The sequence below is a fragment of the Rhinatrema bivittatum genome, unplaced genomic scaffold (assembly GCF_901001135.1).
Source record: "Rhinatrema bivittatum unplaced genomic scaffold, aRhiBiv1.1, whole genome shotgun sequence".
Lineage (NCBI taxonomy): Eukaryota > Metazoa > Chordata > Amphibia > Gymnophiona > Rhinatrematidae > Rhinatrema > Rhinatrema bivittatum.
Window position 1 is genome coordinate 16,718 of NW_021820939.1, and position 25,426 is coordinate 42,143.

The window sequence follows — 25,426 nt, forward strand, 5'->3', positions numbered from 1 at the left end:
TAGGTGAAATGCCGGTTTGCAGCTGATTTTTTTATAGATTACTATGAACTCCACACATGATTGTAAATCTTTTGATTTTGTTTATTAAGAGAAATACCCATACTACAGTTATTAGTTGTGGCTCTGAAAGTTTGCTACCACTGGCTTTCTCTTAGAGGAAATCAACCTCCAGTCAGTTTTAGTCTGTTGTAAAACTTTATTTCTTTTTTTTTTTTCCCCCCTTTGGACATTGATCTATAACATCTGAACAATCTTGAGATGCTTATCTGTGTGATTCCGCTATGTTCCCACTTTGTTTCTGTTTGTTGATTATTTATTACTGTTTCCTGTTTGTTGAATATTTGTTCCTGTATCTGTTGATTGTTACGTCTTTATTTACTTGTTTCCCTGGGTATTTGGTTTGTTATTGCTTTGGTGTTGTATGTGTGAATGTGCTCAAGTGTGAAATCTAAGCAAGTTATTTCCTGCCCATTTTCCTTTCCAGTTTTATTTTCCTTTAGCTTTGCTTCGCTCTTGTGTCCCAAGACCCTCTGGATGCACCAGCCATTCCCAGCCCATTGTGTTGACTTCCTTTCTACTTCAAACAAAGACTCTTGTGTCGTTTCAGTCCTGATTACATTTTCCAATCTCTATTTTTGATTTCCATTTTACTTTAATGTTTTTCAGTTCACCTCAAAGATGATGAAGAGACAGAAATCTACAGAAACATCTATCCTGAAAAGCCACTTGGTTAATGAAGACCCCATATTAGCAAGTCCTGATTTGCTTTCGGAAGTGACTGAGATGAAGCAAGAATTAATCAAAATGACTGCAATCTTGACCACTGATTCTACTGAGAAGACAAGACCCATCAAAGTGAAGGATCTTGTGAAAGGAGCAGAAGAAGAACCAGGAGAAACCATTTGAAATTGTCGGAAGGGTGAAGGAGGACTTAGAAAAGTCAATGAGATTCTGAGAAGTGGAACATATGCAAGAGAAGAGCCAGAGCCCAAGAGAATCCATTCGGATAAACCATGCATTGAAGAAGAAGAGTGGATTGTTGTAGTGACGAGGAGTTGAAGAAGCCAGACAGAGAACACTTTCGGAAGTCAGTGAACCTCTGTGTGTGGAAATTAGGATTGACAAAGGCCCAAAGGAGGAAGTGTCAAAAGACATGACAGGAATAGTGAACTACCTTTTCAGAGGATCTGAATACCTATTTGCCACTTCATGAAGTTTCTAAGACATTCGAAGAAGATTTATCCAAGAAAGATTTGAAGCTGTTGTTATCAGCAGGGGATCTGAAAAGAACCACAAGACTCCAGTTTAACTGAGATACAGACTTTTACAAGAACAGAGCAAAGCAGTTTTTGAAATTAAAAAACCTGTTAGAAGGAAATTAAAAGAGAGAGAACAACAAAAGGAAGAATGGTTTCAAGGCAATGAAGATCAAGCTAGTCCTTACCAAGTTTAGTTCAGAAGAGTCATTAGATGAAGAATCACATTTAATTCTAGCACCTGCTTCAGATGTTTCTTCTGTGTCACCTGTCATAGAAGAGACTCCCATTGGCTCAATAAAAGAGAAAGTTAAGGCTCTTCAAAAGCGAGTAGAAGAGGAGCAAAAATGTTTACCAAAAACCTATTAAACACCAGGTAAGGGATTCGTTGGTGAGGAGTCTGCCAAAAAACCATTACAGTTACATCAGCCACCTATTTTCCCCCTCTACTAAAACAGAACGACTGGAAGAGACTATGTCAGTTCGAGAGCTTGATGAAAGCATTCCAATCAGGACAGGATCCATCCAAGGAAAAATCAGGACTTTTTGAACACAAGTCCGTAAAAGGTACAAAACAAAGCAGCTCTCTGAAGAAATAAGTCAGCAGCAGAGTCTGAATTGACTCCTGTCAGAAAGGTCACCAGAAAGGAGGAAGCTCAAGCAGAAGTAGTTTATTCAGAAAGTGAAACAAGGCAGGTACTTTCACATAGAAAAGCAGACATAACAGACAGACAGACAGACCAAGAGTGCCAACAATTTCAGGTATATGGGGATTTAGAGCCAACAGAAGAGGTACAGGTTTCTGATGAGCTTAGGAAAAAAGGTATAGAAATTGTTTGTTCCATATCACCCCCTGTAGATGAACACACAGATCACAGCCATAAAGCAAAAGAATCTTTCTATCCTGTATTTGATGAAGAATGCACAAAGGAGGTTCCAATCATGAAGAGAAGAATGACTGATGAGCATAGAGATTCCGACCTCCAGATTAGCCCTGACAGAAAAACATCAACAGACTTTTCTGATGTCATTAAAGAAGAACTTGAGGACAATGACAAATATCAACAGTTCCGAAGATTTCAGATACCGAAGCAGCACAATTTCAATTAGAACAAATATTAACAAGCCCTTTCAACATTGCCTTCCCTACAGAATGTGTAAAAGATGGATTTTTTCCTGCTCTGTCTCTGCAAAGTGGGGCTTTTGATGGCAGTTCTGATAGCCTGAAGCATGAAGGTGTTGCAGATTCTCCTAGTGGTAGTCTCTTGCTTGATGGAACACCTCAAGTCAGCTCTGAAGAGAGTTATAAGCATGAAGGATTGGCAGAGACTCCAGAAACAAGTCCTGAAAGCCTTTCTTTCTCACCAAAGAAACCTGACCAGAAAACTGAACCTCCTGACAATGACTCCAAAACTAGCTCAGTGCACAGGGAAACAGAGCCACATTCACCAGGAGCACCTTCACCAGTTAGTGGTGTGAAAAATATTGCTGTACTTAAGGACTCCAACATCTGCAAGCCTTCTGCTGATGATTTGTCGGAGGAGGTGGGCGTGCATCTCATTAAAGGTGAATCTGCATCCCTAGCGCATGATAGTGATGCCCAGTATTGTGATACACCACTACAAGACAAAACAGCTGAGGTGTGCTCTATTAAAACTACTTCTAGTGATTCAGGTCCAGTTACTTCTGAACAATATGATGCAGATATAAGTATTTCTACAAGCCCTAAGGAAAAGGCAGATGAACTGTTGATTAGTAAATCAATCTCTGTCACAAAAGATGTTAGTAGTGAGACTAATATTTTTACCAAAGATCTCTCGGAATCAGCAGAAAACAATGTCTCTTTAAAAACAGATGAACATTTAGAATATGAATTTCCAGTGGCTATTAAAAGTCCACAGGGATTAGAACTTTCACTTCCTAGTCTTGACGTTGAAAGTAGCAGTCCAGTAGCAGATGAATCAATTGCTATCAGTCATAAAGATTCTTTGGAAGCAAGTCCAGTGATAGAAGATAACTCCTCACACAAAACCCCAGATTCCATTGAACCAAGCCCTACAAAAGAGTCACCTTGTCGTGACTCCCTTGAAAACAGTCCTGTGGAGCAAATGCAAGACTAAAATATTCATGGAGCAAGTTGCCCAGATTAGCTCTGTCAAAGCAGATCTTTCATCAGAACTGGTCTCTATACGTTCTAGAATTCTTCGAGATCCTGATGGAAGTGCTGAGGATGACAGCTTAGAACAAATATCTCTCATGGAAAGTTCAGGAAAGAGTCCTCTATCCCCTGAAACCCCTAGCTCTTGAAGAAATTAGTTATGAAATCACACCCAAAACATCAGATACACAGTCACTAGCTAAACCAAGCATAATTCCTGAAGTTACTGAAGAACCGGAGGATGATGATTCAGAAAGTGAGCCAAGGAAGAGATTTACACCTGAGGAAGAGATGTTTAAGATGGTAACAAAAATAAAAATGTTTGATGAACTTGAACAAGAAGCAAAGCAGAAAAGGGAATATAAAAAAGAATCAAAGCAAGAAGAATCTGTACTTGTGCCAGACGCAAGCAGTGCACAGGAAGCTGAATCGGAGGAGGAAAAAGTAAAAGTTTTGCATGTCGAAGATGTACAAATTGTAGTCATGTCTGTTGAAAGTCGAAAAAGTTCTTCCTCTTCAGAAAGCGAACCTGAGTTAACTCAGCTAAAGAAAGAAGCTGACTCTGGTCTCTTGATGGAGCCCGTAATCCGGGTACAACCTCCATCCCCTCTCCCACCCAGTATAGATTCTAGTTCAAGCCCTGAAGAAATGGCATTTCAACCTATTGTTTCCAGGCAACATACTTCTGGATTGCAAAAGGAAAAATTAGAATCTGATGAGCCACTAGATGAGACGGAAGGAAAACTACTTATAAAAGGTATAAAGCATAAAACGTCTGCTGAGGGACCAGATGTTCATCACGCTGACACTGACATAACAGAATTGGATGAAACAGAGCTTTATAGTACAAATGAAAGTGATATAGTAAGCCCTAATGGCCCATTGACACACTTAAGTGAGGGATTCCACCATGTGATTAGTGATACTAATAGAATGACAGATACACAGGCTATACACCATGATGTCCTATCACAAAAAGATACTGATGATTCAGAGATGTTTATGTATAAAAGTTTTACTGTTATTGAAACTAAATCTCACAAAGTAGATGGCCCCCATATACATTATGACTCCCAATATACTGAATCAGAATTTAATGGGGTGGACAAAACAGTTCAGGAACTGGAATCTGATATGGTTTCTAGTCCATTTTTGGATGGTGATCATACGGAAATTGATAAGGCAGTCAGAATATTCAAAAAAGCTGATTATAGTGAACATTCTACAGAAGAATGCTCAGCTTTTATCATTGACAAAGATACATTTGACACAACACATGCTATGGTTGTAAACTATACTGACACTGATGGTGTAAGTGAAGTTCCACAGATAACAAGTCCCTATGAAAATGTCCCTTCAGAACATTTTTTTCCTGATACTGACAATAGAGCTGAAATTAATGAAGAACAGATATCTTCCCCAGTATTCACTCCACTGCTTGAGGATACATTACTGGCAAGTCCTATTAGCACACAGGCTTCATGTAAAGAGAAATTATTTGAAGATGATAGTGAATTATCAGTATATTCAGAAATAGGATCAGAACAAGTAGATGTTTTTGGAATCATGCAGTTAGATACAGAAAAATCCTCCACAACTTCTTGGCCTTCAGATATCAAGGGACTTGACAGGTCTGCTGAAAAGGACATGTTGTCAAGGGATAGTGAAGAGGAGCCAATCAGTAAATTGATTATTACAAAATCAGAAACAGACATTGACTCATGGAGTGCAGTACGAGAAGATGATGCAGCTTTTGCAGCTCGAGTGAAAGAAGAAGAGCAAAAGATATTTGGTTTGATGGTAGACAGACAATCCCAGGGTACAACACCAGATACTACCCCAGCACGAACACCCACAGAGGAGGGGACACCCACAAATGAACAAAATCCTTTTCTATTTCATGAAGGGAAGCTTTTTGAAATGACCCGAAGTGGAGCTATTGATATGACCAAGAGGACCTATGCAGATGAAAGCTTTCACTTTTTCCAGATTGGAGAAGAATGTACAGAATTAACAGAAGAAGTATCATCTGCAGAAATCAAAGAAGAGATTACAGAGGCTGAAGTTCCCAAAACCACAAGCTCATCTCAAACATTTGGTCCTTCAGAATTATGTGAGACAACCACTGAAATGCATGGATCAGATGAGGGTGTGGTAGCATTGACTGAACTTGATCAGCAAAGGACTACAGAAAAAGCAGAGGAAACAAAAACCACAAGTGTTAGTTCAGAAGTCACAAAACCAGAACAGAAATCTAGAATACCAATTAAAATGGGCATTTCAGCTTCACCTGTATCACCAAAGAAAGAAACCACTGGGCAAGAAAGTTCAGATATATATTCTTTCTCCATAACTGATACTGGGGATGTATTTGACACCACTCAGGTACCTTGCCCTTCATCTCCTGAGCAGTTGCTAACAGATGTTCAGTTAGATTTTTCCACAGTTGCTAGATCTGTGTTTCCTGAACAAGATGAGGAGTCTCCAGACTCTTCACCAGAGGAACAGAGATCTGTGATTGAAATCCCTACTGCCATCATGGAGAATGTGCCTCACATAGAAAGTAAATCCAAAATTCCTGTAAGAGCTAGTGCTTCTCTTTCAACAGTACCTCAGTCATATTTAGAAGAAGATGGGTGTGCACTATCAGATGGCATTCTTGATGAAGATGAGCAAAAACCAAAGTCTAAAATTCCTGTCAAAGCAACTTTCCAACGAGCTGAGCAACATTTTACATTCACAGAGACGTCAGTCTGTTTATCAGAGTCCTTCAGAGCCCCCGAAGTAGCATGCAAACTACCTTTAAAACAAGATCATCGAAGCAAGTCTGAATCAGATGCAAGTTCTTCCTCAGACTCCAAAACAAAGCACTCAGGAAAAACTAGAAGTTGTACTGAGGTAGAAATGGAGACCAGAGAACAGTCCAGTCAGGTACTGCTCGAAACAGAATCAGATGAGGTGACTAAACCAAAGATATTTTCTTCAAGATTGCCAGTTAAGATGAAAAGCTCTTCATCTTCCCATAGCTCTACCAGTCCCACAAAAGACAAAGAACAATTTTTTGAACTTTATAAAAATTCAATTGATTTCTTTGAAGAGATTAGTGATGAAGCATCAAAGTTAGTGGATAGAATTACACAGTCCGAAAAAGAACAAGAGCTAGTTTCTGATGATGAAAGTAGTGCCCTAGAAGTTTCAGTTATTGAAAATGTGCCACCTGTTGAAACACAGCAGTCAGTTCCTGAAGACATCTTTGACACAAGGCCTATTTGGGATGAGTCTATTGAGACTCAGATAGAGCGTATTCCTGATGATAATGTCCATGACCATGATGAAGGTATTTGTCATCTATGGGGAATCCCTGTGCTATGCATGTCATAGATTTTACATATGTAGTGATTTGTGTTTCATTTTATTTAAGCTTTTTTGTGAACGTTAATGTGTTTGTGCAAGCTGTGTTTGTTTGTTGTTGTTTTTGTTTTTGTTTTTTTGCTTTTTTGTGTCTCTGAATTTTCTTGTCTATAAAACAATCTCAAGATTGTATATTGTGAATGCTTGTGGAAAGCATTGACAATAAAAACACATGAGCCTTTGCTTTTGGCTCACCTGGCTTTTAAGGGCTGCAGGAGTTCTGAATTATGGTTTTCCTTGGATTTATTACTGTAGTGCATTACTTTATCCAGTGATGCTTCAATAAATTAGTGATCTGCACAGAATTGTTAATATTGACAATTGTGCATTGCCAAGCCATTGTTCTTTTCAATATCACAGAACAGTCCTGTTATTTTAAACTTTTAAATTTGTTGACACACTATTTTATAGATTTGCCACAGATTTGCTAAAGAGTTTCCTACTAGTAAATGATGACTTGTTGGCTTTATATGGAGCTTTTCTTTAAAGGGAAATTGTCATGACACTTAAATAAGATTTGTTTAATAATGTGCTTCTATATCTGTAATAATGTTCATTGTTGAAGGGAATAGTTCAATCAGACTAAATATATTTCCCATTCTTCAAGATTTTGATGTTACTTCAATACTTGATTACTTGAATATGTAATCAGGGTGACATAGTCAGTAATATTATTTACTAGTTATGACATAATCACATCTCGTTTCAACCAAAGCCCAACTTTTTACTGTTTTTTCTACTGTGATGCCTATCCACAGCTCCATTAAAGGAATAAAAGCAAGAATTAAAAAAAAAAAGTAAATACTGTTGTTTCGAAGGGTTGAGGTAGAACACTGGGCCTTATTCAATAAAAATTCTTCCATAAGTATAGAATGGAGAATAGTCTTTTTGAATAAGACCCATAATGTATTTTGGTGATGACATTCCAATCAAGCGAAATGGCTACCTCCATGTAAAGTTGACTAGATAATAAAATATAAAATCTTGAAAACTAAAATTTTAATTTTACTGTTTAATCATGTTATTGCCATAAACTACATACATTAAAAACTTCTAAAATATTAGAGGTTATGACATGCAATCTATGGGCAATTTGTGAATGACCAGAGAGTTTTAGAGAAAATTCTATTGTGTAACATGGGGGCCTATGTCAACAAATTTCCTGAGAGAGCTTCAACTTTTTAGCAGTCTATACTATAAATATAATTACCTCCAGAGCAGAAGACAAGAATAGGGGAAAACTTTACAATCAAGTGTTGTAAACAAGAGGAAAAGATGAATTATTATTTAAAACAACAAATATTGTTTGTAGCAAAAAAGCAGTAACAATAGGAGTGTGTGTCATTATAAACCATGGTACAACCACTGCACACATTCATAAGTTTTCAAGAGAAACTGAGGAACTGCAGTAACCATTTCTCTTGTTTTTCATATTCTGCTATGATGATATCATCATGTCCTATTCATAACTGAATTTTACTGCTCTGAAGCAGATATAAAATGGCTATTTAGTATTTATTTTAAGATATGATGTATCAAGTCAAAATCAACTTAAAAGAATACAGAATTGACGTAGTTGATTCATCCAATAAAATTCGTCCAGTATGTTAACAGTTATGATTGCTTGTCCACATTATTTTAGAATATTCTAGGAATTCAAAAACATGGTAAACAAGGACTGAAAATTTAGTACAGAGAGCATAATCTAATGTACTTGAATGCATTCTTCTAATTTTCTGTATAAATCATTGATTTACTAGACCGCTCTACATAGCGTGGTTGTTTAACAAAATATCTTTTAAAATTCTTTTTATAGCTGAAAAAGCCAAAAATAGCTATTTACCCAGAAAAGAAGAAAATGTCCTTTTTGTATGTGTGCATGAGAGTTTCCCTTTAAAAAAAAAAAAGTACTAATTCTTCCAGCACCGAAAATAAATGCCTAGAACACCACTGGAACTAAAAAAAAACAAAACGTAATCTGTGTTTCCATAATAAGCTTTCAAAGCACTTGCACAAAGGCAGCAAATCTGTAACAGTGGCAAAGATGAAAGCTCAGACTCCCCAGGCCCCTGACAAGCAGGTTGAGGGTTCCCCCCACCTCACCCCTCATTCCATGTTACAGTGGTGACTTGTGTTACCTACAGCACTCTGCCAGGATAACACAAGTTGTCAGATCCAGCATTTCCAGAGTTCTTTCCATGGGAACCATGGCTCTGCTTGACAGTGCTGTCGGCATACTGTGGTAAGCCGGCTCGAAAAAACCTGGGCAGCCACTGTAACACTCTGAAATAAAGTAGGAAGCCAATAGGTTTTCGAAAGGGGTTCTTTTACTTTTCCCATGCCTCTTCTAAATTCTTGGTTAATCTAATCTGGTCCTAAGCATTTACTTAAAGCAACAGGAAATTGGTATTCAAATTTACCCTCAAGCATTTAGATATATAGTATTATAGCAGGCACAATATGCTGCAGTTTCTATTATATCTGAAGTCAATGATAAATACGCATATCTTAAAAATTCTAATAACGAAAAGTCTGTCCCTGTGGAGAACCCAATTATGTACACTTTTAGTGGTAGCACTGCTGAACTTGACCTTTCTTGAAGATGATTACAGAGGTATGGGAACAGACGGCTTTCATTTCTGAAACCAGCTTTATTCTTTTCTTTTTTCTGGCTTTAGAATTGCCTTGACGCAGCCCTTTGCTCATGAAAAGCTCCCAGGGTAGCTCATGTTTTCTGAGCTGTATGACCGCCGCAAAAGTGGTATTGCTTTACTCTCAGGGCATTGCACTCTTTTATCAGCCTTGCTTCTGTATTTTATGGACAATCTGTGGCTGTTTTGTTTTGACCGTCTTTAGATCCACAGGAAGACCAAGAAAAGACAGAGGAGAGGCTGGCTCACATTGCTGATCATCTTGGCTTCAGCTGGACAGGTATAATATAATGCAAAATATATTTCTGAACTGTGTTCTCTCTCTAAATGAATCTTGAACGTATTGGGGGCTAATGACATTTAGTGGGTGACTTTTTGAAGAGAATGAGAAAGATGTTGAATGACAAGCTGTCGTAGTTTTGATCAGACCTCTTCTAACAAGCAAAGCTATTTTTAATTATGTCTGGGTTGGAGACTTTCTGCCTCTGCCTTCTGTCAAAGTGTACAAACCATTTGCGGTGTGCTATATGCTTCACAACATGTATCTGGCATTGTCTGCTGTGGCGAGAGAAAGAGACTATAGAGATTAAGATACAGCAACTTCAGAAAGCAGAGGAGGAGGTAGAACCTATAAGTTCTGTAGTGACATCTGAGAGTTTAGATTGTGATTCAGTAATTCAACTAAGTCCTAAAAGGTAGGTGCGAAGTTGTGCAGAATGGACATTAGCACATTTGTGTGCTGCTATAGCTTTGCAATTCATATGTACAGCTGGTTTGTTTTCTATTTCAGGTTAGTATGGAAAGCTATGTGGTGGTTTCATGAAGCAATTGATCATTCCTTTCCCTAGCCCTACCTTTTCTTACTAGTTTGCTTTGTAGGATGTAGTTCTGAGCTGTAGAATTTCCTATTGTAGGTGAGGTGGAGTAGAAAATGAAGTTTCTTCATGTGCTAAAGCAGGAATGTGTGCTGTGGATACTATCTCCTCCTTGATGAGAACAAATCAAACAAGATGCAGTGGCTAGGGAAAGTCTACATCCCCTTCCAAAATGTTTCTCTTTTAATGTTTTATAGTCTGGAAGTAAAATGTACATTCAGTGTATCCACACATCCTATCCCACAACAGCCAAGTGAAAAATATATTCCAGAATTTGTAAGAAAATGATGTAGAAATTAAAAAAAATGGAATTGCTTAGATGGGTGTCTCCACTCCATTGAACGTCTGAAATAATCCTAAATACTTAAAGCTCTGGTGTAATCCACCACCTTCAAAAGTAAATTGTCCCCATATGTGTTCAGTTTTACTGATTCATATGATAGGATAAATTCAGTTTTTGATGGATCTCTCTGTTGAATAGTACATTTCAAACAAAGACCCAACCATGAGCACCAAGGAACTGCCAAAAGAACTCAAGGACAAAGTTTTAGAAAGGCACAGATCTAGGAATGACTATAAAAGAATTACAAAGTCCACAAATATACATCAGAGCATGGTTAAAATGATTATTAAGCAGTGGAAGATGCATAGTGCTACTAAGATCCTGCCTAGGTCAGGCCATCCCATCAAACTGGATGACCAAGCAAGAAGCAGATTGATCGGGGAGGCAACCAAGAACTGATAGCAGCATTGAAAGAGCTACAAGTTTTCCATGTCTAAGACTAGTTAATGTATTAATGTAGCAACAGTATTCCAAGTACTGCACAAATATGGCCTGTATTGTAAGGCGGCAAGAAGGTCCTCCTTGAATGCCATTTGAAGTATGCAAAGAAGCATTTGGGCAAATCAGTGGCAAAAACTTTTGTGATTTGACAAAACTAAAATAGAACTATTTTTGCCTAAATTCAAAGGGTTCCATGTGCGCAGACCCAACACAGTGCATCACCCAGAGAATATCATCTCAACTGTGAAGCATGATGGTGGCAGCATCAAGTTATGGGGATGTTTCTCATCGGAAGGGACTGAGGCACTTGTTAGGATAAAAGGGACAATGGAAAAAAACTTGCAGTGCCATAGAACAGTAGAGGTGGTTCTGATTTAGCTAAAGGCCAAAGAAGTAGGAGGAAACTCATATAAAAAATATAAAAATATAAACTCATATAAAAAATAGAAGTATAAATATAAAAGAATGGGAGATTTGTATTTTTCTTGCAGTTTTTTTCCTCATTCATTCCTATGGAGTAGGACTGTTTTATTTACTTTGAGTAAATTTAAATGAGGCAGTTTAGTGAATAAAATGAAGACAAAGATTTTGAGATTCTTGTCTTTAGCAAAGTTGACATCACTAGAGTGGGATGTTCATTTAGCTTCATCCACCCAAATGAAGATACAGGTAGTATCTGGCAAGCAAGTGCATATCATGAAACAGATTTAGAGGGTCTTGCATATTGTAATAAAACAGCATATTATGTGATTCCAAGTCAAAAAACACATGTAAAAGGGGGTTTATGCAATTTATCTGGCTTTTGAAGTGCAGCTTACAAACATAGCATATGAACTCTCGAGGAGGAGGGAGGTTACCTAGGATGTCATTTTTATTTGAAAAACTTAATAAATAACTTATGCACATGAAATTTTCTAAGTTCTGATTTGATGTTATTCAAACTAAGTGCATGGTTCGGAGAAATGTATCCTTGAAGGATACTAATGAAACAGGAGAGTTTGGGCATCCCAACAGAGAGGTTCCATTAAAAGCAAACATAGTCCATGTGCCTATATGTAAAAAATCACCGAAGCTAATGATTTCCAAATTACCCCTAACAACTGAAAAGCAGGTTGATAATACAAACAAAAAACACACTTTGAAATGTCTGTATGCCAATGCCAGAAGTCTAAGAAATAAGATGGGAGAGTTAGAGTGTATAGCAGCAAATGATGAGATTGACATAATTGGCATCACAGAGACTTGGTAGAAGGAGGATAACCAATGGGACAGTGCTATATCAGGGTACAAATTATATCTCAATGATAGGGAGGATCAACTTGGTGGGGGTGTGGCACTTTATGTCCGGGAGGGTATAGAGTCCAACAGGATAAAGATCATACAAAAGACTAAATGCTCAGTAGAATCTATATGGGTAGAAATCCCATGTGTGTTGGGTAAGAGTATAATGATAGGAGTATACTACCGTCCACCTGGACAAAATGGTCAGACAGATGATGAAATGTTTAGAGAAATCAGGGAAGCTAACCAATTTGGCAATGCAATAATAATGGGAGATTTCAATTACCCCAATATTGACTGGGTAAATGTAACATCAGGATTTGCTAGAGATATAAAGTTCCTAGATGTAATAAATGACTGCTTCATGGAGCAATTGGTACAGGAACCAACAAGAGAGGGAGCTATTCTAGATTTAATTCTTAGTGGAACACAGGATTTGGTGAGAGAGGTAATGGTGGTGGGGACACTTGGCAACAGTGATCATAACATGATCAAATTTAAACTAATAACTGGAAGGGGGACAATAAGTAAATCTGCAGCTCAAACACTAAACTTTCAAAAGGGAAACTTTGATAAAATGAGGAAAATAGTTAGAAAAAAACTGAAAAGTGCAGCTGCAAAGGTTAAAAGTGTTCAACAGGCATGGACATTGTTTAGAAATACAATCCTAGAGGCACAGTCCATATGTATTCCACACATTAAGAAAGGTGGAAGGAAGGCAAAACGATTACCGTCATGGTTAAAAGGTGAGGTGAAAGAGGCTATTTTAGCCAAAAAACATCCTTCAAAAATTGGAAGAAGGATCCATCTGAAGAAAATAGGATAAAACATAAGCATTGTCAAGTTAAATGTAAAACATTGATAAGGCAGGTGAAGAGAGAATTTGAATTGAAGTTGGCCATAGAGGCAAAAAACTCATAATAAAATTTTTTTTAAATATATCCGAAGCAAGAAACCTGTGAGGGAGTCGTTTGGACCATTAGATGACAGAGGGGTTAAAGGGGCTCTTAGGGAAGATAAGGCCATTGCAGAAAGACTAAATACATTCTTTGCTTCCATGTTTACTAATGAGGATGTTGGGGAGATACCAGTTCTGGAGATGGTTTTCAGGGGTGATGAGTCAGATGAACTGAACGAAATTACTGTGAATCTGGAAGATGTAGTAGGCCAGATTGACAAACTAAAGAGTAGCAAATCACCTGGATGGATGGTATGCATGCTAGGGTACTGAAGGAACTCAAAAATGAAATTTCTGATCTATTAGTTAAAATTTGTAACCTATCATTAAAATCATCCATTGTACCTGAAGACTGGACGGTGGCCAATGTAACCCCAATATTTAAAAAAGGCTCCAGGGGCAATCCGGGTAACTATAGACCAGTGAGCCTGACTTCAGTGCCGGGAAAAATAATGGAAACTATTCTCAAGATCAAAATCGTAGAGCATATAGAAAGACATGGTTTAATGTAACACAGTGAACATGGATTTAGCCAAGGGAAGTCTTACCTAACAAATCTGCTTCATTTTTTTGAAGGGGTTAATAAACATGTGGATAAAGGTGAACCGGTAGATGTAGTGTATTTGGATTTTCAGAAGGTGTTTGACAAAGACCCTCATGAGAGGCTTCTAAGAAAATTAAAAGGTCATGGGATAGGAGGTGATGTCCTTTCGTGGATTACAAACTGGTTAAAAGACAGGAAACAGAGAGTAGGATTAAATGGTCAATTTTCCCAGTGGAAAAGGGAAAACAGTGGAGTGCCTCAGGGATCTGTACTTGGATCAGTGCTTTTCAATATATATATAAATGATCTGGAAAGGAATACGATGAGTGAGGTTATCAAATTTGCGGATGATACAAAATTATTCAGAGTAGTTAAATCACAAGTGGATTGTGATATATTACAAGAGGACCTTGCAAGACTGGAAGATTGGGCATCCAAATGACAGATGAAATTTAATGTGGACAAGTGCAAGGTGTTGCATATAGGGAAAAATAACCCTTGCTGTAGTTACACGATGTTAGGTTCCATATTAGGAGCTACCACTCAGGAAAAAGATCTAGGCATCATAGTGGATAATACTTTAAAATCGTCGGCTCAGTGTGCTGCAGCAGTCAAAAAAGCAAACAGAATGTTAAAAATTATTAGGAAGGGAATGGTTAATAAAACGGAAAATGTCATAATGCCTCTATATCGCTCCATGGTGAGACCGCACCTGGAATACTGCATACAATTCTGGTTGCCACATCTTAAAAAAGATATAGTTGCGATGGAGAAGGTACAGAGAAAGGCAACCAAAATGATAAAGGGGGGATGGAACAGCTCCCCTATGAGGAAAGGCTGAAGAGGTTAGGGCTGTTCAGCTTGGAGAAGAGACAGCTGAGGGGGGATATGATAGAGGTTTTTAAGATCATGAGAGGTCTTGAACGGGTAGATGTGAATCGGTTATTTACACTTTCGAATAATAGAAGGACTAGGGGGCATTCCATGAAGTTAGCAAGTAGCACATTTAAGACTAAATGGAGAAAATTCTTTTTCACAACGCACAATAAAGCTCTGGAATTTGTTGCCAGAGGATGTGGTTAGTGCAGTTAGTATAGCTGGTTTCAAAAAAGGTTTGGATAAGTTCTTGGAGGAGAAGTTCTTTAACGGCTATTAATCAAATTTACTTAGGGGTAGATTTTCAAACAAGGCGCGTTGGCGTACTTTTGTTGGCGCTCCAGGCGCAAACAAAAGTACGCGGGATTTTAGTAGATACGCGCAGCCTACCCCCGTTCCCTCCAAGGCCACTCCGAAATCGGAGCGGCCTTGGAGGGAATCCTCTAACGCCCTCCCCTCACCTTCCCCTCCCTTCCTCTACCTAACCCACCCGCCCGGCCCTGTCTACACCCCCCCCCTTACCTTTCTCCGGGGATTTACGCCTCCCGGAGGGAGAAGTAAATCCCCGCGCGCCAGCGGGCCTGTTGCGCGCCGGGACGCGACCTGGGGGCGGGTACGGAGGGCACGGCCACGCCCCCGGACCGCCCCGGGCCGTAGCCACGCTCCCGTACCCGCCCCCAAAACGCTGCCGACACGCCCCCTAAACGCTGCGGCGACCGGGCCCGCCCCCGACACGTCCCCCTCGGAGAACCCCGGGACTTACGCGAGTCCTGGGGCTCTGCGCGCGCCGGTAGGCCTATGTAAAATAGGCTCACCGGCGCGCAGGGCCCTGCTCGCCTAAATCCGCCCGGTTTGGGCGGATGTAGGCGAGCAGGGCTCTGAAAATCCGCCCCTTAGGGAATAGCCACTGCTATTAATTGCATCAGTGGCATGGGATCTTCTTAGTGTTTGGGTAATTGCAGGTTCTTGTGGCCTGGTTTGGCCTCTGTTGGAAACAGGATGCTGGGCTTGATGGACCCTTGGTCTGACCCAGCATGGCAATTTTTTATGTTCATATGTTCTTATATTTACTACCCAGTTTTATTACTTACTGCTCCCCTGGAGCAGAAGTAGTTTGCGCGCGCCGGCCAGTTGCCGCGTGCGCTTCTCTGGGACAGCAGCCTATGGCCGCTGTCCTGGCCAGCCTCCGTCCTACCCTGCCCCGCCCCTCTCCATGCAGGCCACACCCCCGGCCTGCCCCTTTTTCAGGACCTGCCACTTGTGCGCATATTGGGCTTTACGCGCCTTGCCGGGCCTTTTAGAAAATAAGGACAGCTCAAACAAGGCCCAGCCATACGCCTAAAGCCCGATTTTTGAATGCACAGGCCTTTTTAATTCTTGCCTTATATATACAAGCTACTTTATATGCAAAGTAGCTCATTACCATATTTCATTAGGTTAAATGACGTGTTGTATTTAAAATTCCAAGCTGTGAGGGAGTATACAGAAAACTCCCTTAGACCACCTTAAGGGACTGGGCACAGCAATATCACCCAGTTCTCACCAAAATATACGGGGCCTAGATGCATTAAGTGGGTCCCGAGGAACAGACATTGGCCCACCATATGAGAAGATCTGCTATGTTTAAGATTTGAGAGAGACATTACATTAAGACCTGCTATGTTTAAGATTGCTACTTGCTGAAGTCAAGATGAGCTGCCTACATTGTTTTGTGTGTACAGTCTCTTGTTATTTGTGAGAGGCCTGAGCTTCAAGGTGAGCTGCCTGATTTCTTGGTTTTGTTGTGCACTTTCCTCTGTTTCACTGTAAATAAGCTGAACTTAAGGAACAGCCAGAGTCTGCCTCCTTTTTCCTCTGGCTGCTCTCAACATATGATGGTAGCAGTGGGGTATCTTGCCTAAGTGGGAAGCACTGACAAGCTCACAGCCACAGCAAGAGAAGAAGAAGAAGAAAAAACTGCAGAGGTTTTTTTTTCTTTTTCCTGAGACCTCCAGTTCTACTCACCCAACTGTTGTATAACAGGACTCTTGTATATTCAGAGGTCAAGCAGTGAGTAAGGACTGGACTGGTCAGCAGGATTTTTTGTTTATACCCCCTCTCCTATCCACGGAGAGGTATATAGTTTGGAGGCAGCTTAGTAAGCAGGAGAGATGAAACAGGTGATCCAATTCCTTTCAACAGGGCAGCAACAATTACAAATCGCCTGTAAATGCAAATTGATCGGCAGCAGACATTGCAAGAGCAGGTGGTGTGGCCAGTAAACAGTGCTAAAGCAGATAGCCCAAGCTGTGCAAATGGCTATAACCAGTCTATCTTCAGTGTCACTGACACTTCTTAAGATGACTCTTTGAAAAGACCAGATGGATTCTTGAAAGGTTTTGAGTGCATAGTATTACTGGCAGGTTGGCCAAAGGATAGGTGGGCTACCTATAAAGGGAATCTACTCACTGGGGTTAGTCAAGATGCCTACAAAACAGCTAATCTGGAAGGGAGGGCCACCTACCAGGAATTCAAGGTGGCCATTCTTGAGTGAGCAGGACTCACCCCGTAACTAACAGTGGTTTTAGCAGGGAATTCTTCAGGCTGGTGAAAACCCTAGGAATCTCTTCCACAGACTAAAAGTTGTCACTTGGAAGTGGTTGCTCCCAGAAGGGAACACCAGGGTGGAGGTAGCCAAAATGGTTCTACTGGAACAATTCTAGGATAGCCTAGACTGGCTGATGCAACAGTGGGTTTGTCGACACCCAAACCTTACGCTAGAAAAGGTTCTGAAAGTGGTGGAGGACTATTACCAGGCCCAGATCATGCCTGAGGCACCATGGTTCCCAGAGAACCACCTGACCAAGGGAGAAGATGACAGAATTCTAAGAACCAGAGGCCCCGACAACCAGTATTGCAGACCTGGCTGGACTTTACACCTCAAGCGAAAACCTCAGCCAGACCACCATGTTTCAGCTGTGGAGGGAAGGGGCTATTTTGCCTGAGATTGTCCTTGCAAGGGAGAGCAGCCATGGACTTTACACCTCAAGCGAAAACCTCAGCCAGACCACCATGTTTCAACTGTGGAGGAAGGGGCTATTTTGCCTGAGATTGTCCTTGCAAGGGAGAGCAGCCAATGGACATTAATGCTATGACCCCACACTTTTGTAACTTTGTGGATGTCTCCAGCCAGAGAGTTTCTACTTTTGTGATCTCTGTTGAGCTACATGGCTTTCCAATGCAAGCATTAGTGGACTCTGGATGTGTGAAAATGCTAGTTCGGAGAGACTCAGTGAAGCAAATCCAAATTGACTAATACAAAGTGATGATCCTGGCATGCATTCACCAGGATCATTAACAATATCCAACAAACCAGGTGCAACTGAAGATCCCGGACAGCCAAGATATGATTGAGGTAAGCATACACCCTTGGCTACCCTACTCTGTGATCATAGGACGGGACTGTCCAAACATCAAATGTCTCTGCAACCAACTTACAAGTTTGTCCAGCCATAACCATGAAGAGTTGGATTTTCCAGAATTCTTCCCATTGGATATCACTGATATTTTTCATAAAGACTCTTAAGACTCCTAATTCTCGGACACAACACTGACAGGACAAATACACCTATGCTGCTAATTTAGAGATAGCAGGAGAGGGGGTTCGAAATCGGAGGAAGAACAGCCACCCACCCAAAATGTCTTACCCTGGCCCCTTGGAGTGAGAAAATGGGGGTGACCTGGGGAGCTTTAGTAGGGCTCAGAGGGAGGATGAATAATTTAAGTGGACAGAAAGTTCCTGGAGCTCAGCTTACAGACTCGGTTTCTCCCTATTTTGTGATGAAAGGGGATTTTCTTTACCCAGTCAGAAAGGAAAGTGTGGAAGGGAAAGTAATAGAACAACTCCTAGTTTGCAAACCCTATTGTCAGAAGGTCATGCAGTTAGGACACAGCCAACTTCTAGGGAGTCATCTTGGAGAAGAAAAGACATGGGAAAAGATACTGGCACAATTCTATTGGCTATGCCTTCATAAACAGGTTCAGTAGTTTTGCCAGTCCTGTCCTACCTGCCATCTCACAAAGTCTGCTAGAGTATGGGCGGCACTTTTCATACTTCTTCCACAAAACTATATACGGGAAGGAAGCCAAATGGCTAAATGACATAATCCACACACACATACCACAGCATAACACGAGATCTGCAAATAAAGCACTACTTGGAATTCCCACAGTTGCAGCTGCCAAACTCACTACAGTTCAGGAAAGAGCATTCTCACTGGCAGGCCCGACCCTCTGGAATACACTCCCCGAAAACATAAGACTCCAGAGTAATATGAAAGTTTTCAAAAAACTGCTCAAAACCTGTCTATTCCAACAAACCTATAAAGACGGTTTTGGATAAGCTGAATGATCATTTACCTCCCAATACACGCTCAATCCACAGTCCGTTTAACTAGTCTAGCTACCATTGTATATAGTAAATCAATGCTCATTAAATGATCTGCTAACTGTTCTATTGTTCTTATTAATACTTCCACACTATGTAAACTCCCAATACAGCATACCTGTATATTACTGTATTGATCACAAATTGTTATCACAAACTGTAATTTTCTTTATGTTCGTTCAGTGCACATGTTTTACATTTTATGTAATGTTTGTTTCAATTGTAAACCATTGTGAAGGCCAGCTCCAAACAATGGTATATAAAAACAAATAAATAAAATAAATAAATACCAATGCTTATCAAAGAGATCCCTTTTGAATGAGTGAGCATGGATCTTGTGGGGCCACTAGAGAGATCGACTTGAGGAAATAAATACATTCTTGTCATACTAGACTGTGCCACCAGATATCTAGAAGCAGTGCCACTATGGAATATGAAGACCCTGTCAGTGGTGACTGCCCTAATGAAGGTTTTTTTCATGATTTATGCTGCCCAAGGAGATCCTGACAGATTAGGGTACCCCTTTAATCTCCAAGATCATGAAACAACTCCGCATCTTGCTCAAGATAAATACTCTACAGACTACGGTGTATCATCTGCAAACCAATGGTCTAGTCAAGTGCTTCAGTCAAATGCAAATGCTGAGGAAATTTGTGGATGAAGATGGCAAGAACTGGGACACATTGCTACCATATATGCTGTTCGCAATTCTCAAAGTACCACACAGCTCGATAGAGTTTTCCCCATTTGAGTTGCTCTACGGGAGGAGCCCAAAAGGAATCTTGGACTTAGTTCATGAGAACTGGAAAGACAAAGTGAACCCTGACAGAACCTCGTTAACTATGTGCTCCAAGTGCAGGATCACTTTAAAAAGGCTGGGAAGAGGCCCACCTATGTCTGGAAAAGGCTCAGTGTTCCCAAGTCCGAGCTTGCAGTCATCCCTCAGGCCAACAAGTATTCCAGCCAGGCCTTGTCCTCCTCCTATCTTTGGAATGCAAGCTGATAGCCCATTTAAAAGGATCCTTTGAAGTTTTGGAGAAAGCAGGGCACAGAGATTAGAAAATAGCTCAACCAGATAAATGAAATAAAGCCCTCAAATTTACCACATAAACCTCCTGAAGAAGTGCAGTGAGGTACAAGAAAGGAGAATTTGGCCCAGAGGTCGGACCTGAAGTGGATCGAGATCATGTCCCTTTCGGAGAACAACTGTCCACTACACAGACAGCTAATAGAGAAAAACAAGGAGATCTTCTTGAACCTGCCCAATCATACCCTCCTGGTGGAAAATGAAATCATTACATCTCATGACGTGGTATGGCAATGATCCTATCAGACTCCCGAGACCAGGAACCACATCATTGAGATCAAAGTGAAGGAGATGCTCCAACTCGGGGTAATAGAGGACTCTAACAGTAATTGGTCCTCACCCATAGTATTGGTGCCCAAGCCATATGGGAGCATAATGTTCCGTGTCGACTTTAAAAAGGTCAAGGAATTCTCAAAACTCGACACTTATCTGATGCTTGAGCATATGGGATTGGCCCAGTTCATCTCTACCCTTGAGTTTACCAAAGGGTATTGGAAGGTGCCTCTCATGTCCTCAATGAAAAAGAAGACTGCGTTCTCGATGCCCGGTGGACATTTCCAGTTCACTGTACTCCATTTTGGCCTTAATGGTGCCCCCACAACATTTCAACGATTGGCCAGCCCATATCAAGGATACGCAGTTGCCTACTTGGATGACATTGTGGTCTAAAGCCCAGATTGTAAGACACATCTCAGCCAACTGCAGGCTGTCCTAACCAGTTTGAAGAAAACAAGACTAAAGGCTAACCCAAAGAAGTACTTGCGTGGGGACAAGAAGTCCAATATTTTGACTACACTCTGGGGAAGGGCAAGGTCCATTCACAGTCCCAGAATATGGAGACAATCACCAGGTGCCAGTTCCACAAACAAAAGTGAAAGTGAGCGCTTTCCTAAGCCTTACGAGATACTACAGAAGGTTTATCCCCAATTACTCAGAAATGGCGGAGCCTTTCACAAGGCTCTTGATAAAGAAAGCACCAGAGAAGATACAGTGGTCAGAGGAAGCAGAGAAGACCTTTAGAGCCAAGAAAGAGGCAATATACTCCGAACCAGTCCTGGTAAGCCTGAACTTCACCGAACCCTTTATGGTGCAGACTGATGCCTCTGAAGTTGGCTTGGGAGCCATCTTAGTTCAAGAGAGGGATGGTCAAGAACATCCAGTGACATACATTAGTCGGAAGTTGATACTACAAAAAAGGTGATATTCAACAGTAGAAAAAGAGGTCTTGGCAGTCAAATGGGCCTTAGAGACCTTACGTTATTTCTTGCTGGGACGGCAGTTCACACTAATAACAGACCACTAACCACTTCTATGGATGAATAGAGACAAGAAGTCCAGCGCAAGGGCTATGAGATGGTTCCTGGCCCTACAACTATTCAACTATAAAATCTGACATAGGACAGGAAGAGAGAATACCAATGCATGGATAGAAATCCCTTGTGTGTTTGAGAAGACTATAGTGATAGGAGTATACTACTGTCCACCTGGTCAAGATGGTGAGATGGACAGTGAAATGCTAAGAAAAATTAGGGAAGCTAACCAAATTGGTAGAGCGGTAATGGAGATTTCAATTACTCCAATATTGACTGGGTAAATGTTTCATCGGGACATGCTAGAGAGATAAAGTTCCTGGATGGAATAAAGTTTTATGGAGCAATTGGTTCAGGAACCGACAAGAGAGGGGGCAATTTTGGATCTAATTCTTAGTGGAGCACAGGATTTGGTGAAAGAAGAAAAGGTGGTGGGGCTGCTTGGCAATAGTGATCAACATATGATCAAATTTGAATTAATGACTGGAAGGGGGACAGTAAGTAAATCCACGGCTCTTGTGCTAAACTTTCAAAAGGGAAACTTTGATAGAATGAGAAAAATAGTTAGAAAAACACTGAAAGGAGCAGCTACAAAGGTAAAAAGTGTGCAAGAGGCATGGTCATTGTTAAAAAATACCAACCTAGAAGCACAATCCAGATGTATTCCACACGTTAAGAAAGGTGAAAGGAAGGCAAAACGTTTACCGGCATGGTTAAAAGGGGAGGTGAAAGAAGCTATTTTAGCCAAAAGATCTTCTGTTGGTAGATCTTCTGTTGGATCCTTCATTGGAAGAAGGATCCAACAGAAGAAAATAAGATAAAGCATAAGCGTTGGCAAGTTAAATGTAAGACATTGATAAGACAGGCTAAGAAAGAATTTGAAAAGAAGTTGGCCGTAGAGGCAAAAACTCGCAATAAAAACTTTTTAAAATATATCCAAAGCAGAAAGCCTGTGAGGAAGTCAGTTGGACCGTTAGATGATCGAGGGGTTAAAGGGGCACTTAGAGAAGATAAGACCATCGTGGAAAGATTAAATGATTTCTCTGCTTCGGTGTTTACTGAAGAGAATGTTGGGGAGATACCTGTACCGGAGAAGGTTTTCATGAGTAATGATTCAGATGAATTGAACCAAATCACAGTGAACCTAGAAGATGTGGTAGGCCTGATTGACAAACTGAAGAGTAGTAAATCACCTGGACCGGATGGTATAACCCCAGGGTTCTGAAGGAACTAAAAAATGAGATTTCAGACCTATTAGTAAAAATTTGTAACCCTATCATTGAAATCATCCATTGTACCTGAAGACTGGAGGGTGGCTAATGTAACCCCAATATTTAAAAAGGGCTCTGGGGCAATCCAGGAAACTACAGACCAGTAAGCCTGATTTCAGTGCCAGGAAAAATAGTGGAAAGTGTTCTAAATATCAAAATCACAGAACATATAGAAAGACATGGTTTAATGGAACAAAATCAGCATGGCTTTACCCAAGGCAAGTCTTGCCTCAAAAATCTGCTTCACTTTTTTTAAGGAGTTAATAAACATGTAGATAAAGGTGAACCAGTAGATGTAGTTGAGGCGCCCTATTGAATCCGACCGCTCGACCAGTCAGGAGGCTTCCTGTTTCTTCGTAGGAGCTGGGAGAGAGGCCCGTGCAGCCGGCGCTAGAACCCATCGGGGTAAGGCCATTAACTCTCGCCCTACCTCCTTGGGTCCCCGCACCGGCCACGTGGGAGCTTCTTAGCCGCCTTGCTCCAGCCCTCCTCGCCATATCGACGCGATCCAGGCCCCCTCCTTCTGACCCGGCAGGCCTGAACGTCCGATGCCGCGTCCACCCCTCGGAGTCGCGCCGGTGACATCACGGGAGAGCGACCGATCTACACTTAAAGGGCCGACCCGCTCCCAGGTGCCGCGCGCCGAAGGAGCGCGACAAAGGGGTATGCCCCTTTGTGCGCCCCTTCGTGCGAACCTGTGCCTGTGGGGTCCCCCAACACATCTCAGTGGTGACTATCCAACCATATCCCACCGAACCCTACGCCGCAGACGCAGACCTACCACAGTCAAGGGCTCGCCCTGTCTAATCCACCCAGATCCCACCAAAAGACTGGCTGGACTCACTACAGGTCTACCCTTTTTCATAAATTGTAACTATTTTTCTACTACTTACTTACTCTGCTGATAATCTTGCTGATAATCTTGCTGATAATACTGCTGATAATACTGCTGATAATACTACTGATAATACTGCTGATATCTGCTATCTCCTACCCCTGTGTTCACTCCTCCTCCTCTCCCATCAGCACTTTAGTTGTCACCCCTACTGCTTACTATCATTAGCATTCCTTGTGCACCCGAACTAAATCTCTCACTTGGCTCACCCCTATCTCTCCCCCCCAGTAACTTCTCCTCATCTACGTCTAGATACTACCATGGAAGCATTCTCCATCCCATGCATTCACTTTCCACTCTCCAGACACCGTCCCCTCAACATACATTATCCCCCCCACTCCGCAAATCCCTAATCCCCATTCTAATCTCCCCTCTGACTCAAATTCTCGGCCTTACCACTCTCTCCATAATTTTTTTCAATGCTCAATCCCTATCCAAAAAAACACCCATTCTTAATGACCTCCTCATCGACTGCAAGCCTGACATCTGCGCAGTTACAGAGACATGGCTTAAAGAATCAGATACCGTCCTCATTAACCAACTCCCCACCTCCTCCTACAAATTCTTCTCCATCAACAGACCCAAAAAAAGAGGAGGAGGCCTCTTGCTAGTGGCCAAGAAATATCTAAAGCTCAAACCCATTCCCATAGCCACTCCTCCCAGGCTAGAAATAAGCCTCTTCAGGTCAACCACCCTGCAAATCTGTTTGATATATGCCCCTCCCACATGCCTAGAAGCTAATCCTTCTCCCCTAATAGAATTCATTGTTGATTGGATAAAACCCGACACCCCCACCTTCATCCTTGGAGACTTTAACCTCCATGTTGACTCTCTTCCTCAATCTGCGTAATGCGAATCCTTATTACAATCTCTACACGCTTTAGGTTTCCAACAAATCATAACATCCCACACACACAAAGCCGGACACATTTTAGATCTAATGTTTGTCAATTCGGCTGTCCATGCCACTAACCAACCCTCCTCCACCCCTATACCATGGTCCGACCACTTTCTGATAGAAGGCCTCTTCTCTATCAACACACCTCCCCCTAACAACAACAACAACAATAAGACCATAACATTCAGAAAACCCTGCCCTAGTGCCGACCTAGCGGATGCTCTAGCCACATCACTATCCAATTTAAATTGCTCAGATCCAGATTCAGCTCTAGCGTCCTGGAATAACATTATAGGAGACTTTGCCAATAAACTCTGTCCAGTCTCCAAAAAAGTTATAAGGAACTCCTCAAAATCCACCAACCCATGGTACACTCCAGAAGTGAGAACCCTAAAAACCACTGTTAGGCAAAAAGAGAGACAATGGCGCAGAGACCAGACCCCTCAGAACTCCGCCATTTACAAATCAGCTCTGCACAACTACAGACTCTCCACCCAAAAACATAAACGAGATTATTACGCAAAAAAATTCCATGACTACAGATTCAACCCCAAAATACTCTTTTCCTACGTCTCAGGTCTTACCACTCCTATCCCTCCTACTACACCTGACTATGATGCCTTCATCCATTCTGAATATTATCTCTTTAAGAGATTCCCCCCTTCTTCGAACTGTCTCTCACCCACCCTGCCTGGTCCCTCCTCCCCCACCCAACCCTCAATGCCCGCTCTTGACTTTGCCTCCA

At 41.2% G+C, this 25,426-nt stretch overlaps 1 protein-coding gene across 1 annotated transcript in view; it reads left to right on the plus strand.

Moving 5' to 3' along the window:
* Nucleotides 1-25,426, plus strand: part of LOC115082306 (ankyrin-2-like) — a gene marked incomplete at its 5' end in the record, with an annotated part of 117,125 nt that overhangs the window by 14,870 nt on the left and 76,829 nt on the right. The window contains 6 exon segments of the mRNA XM_029586537.1: nucleotides 667-855; nucleotides 1,857-2,328; nucleotides 2,331-3,360; nucleotides 3,362-3,560; nucleotides 3,562-6,751; nucleotides 9,682-9,756. Of these exon segments, the coding sequence (XP_029442397.1) occupies nucleotides 667-855; nucleotides 1,857-2,328; nucleotides 2,331-3,360; nucleotides 3,362-3,560; nucleotides 3,562-6,751; nucleotides 9,682-9,756 (5,155 nt within the window).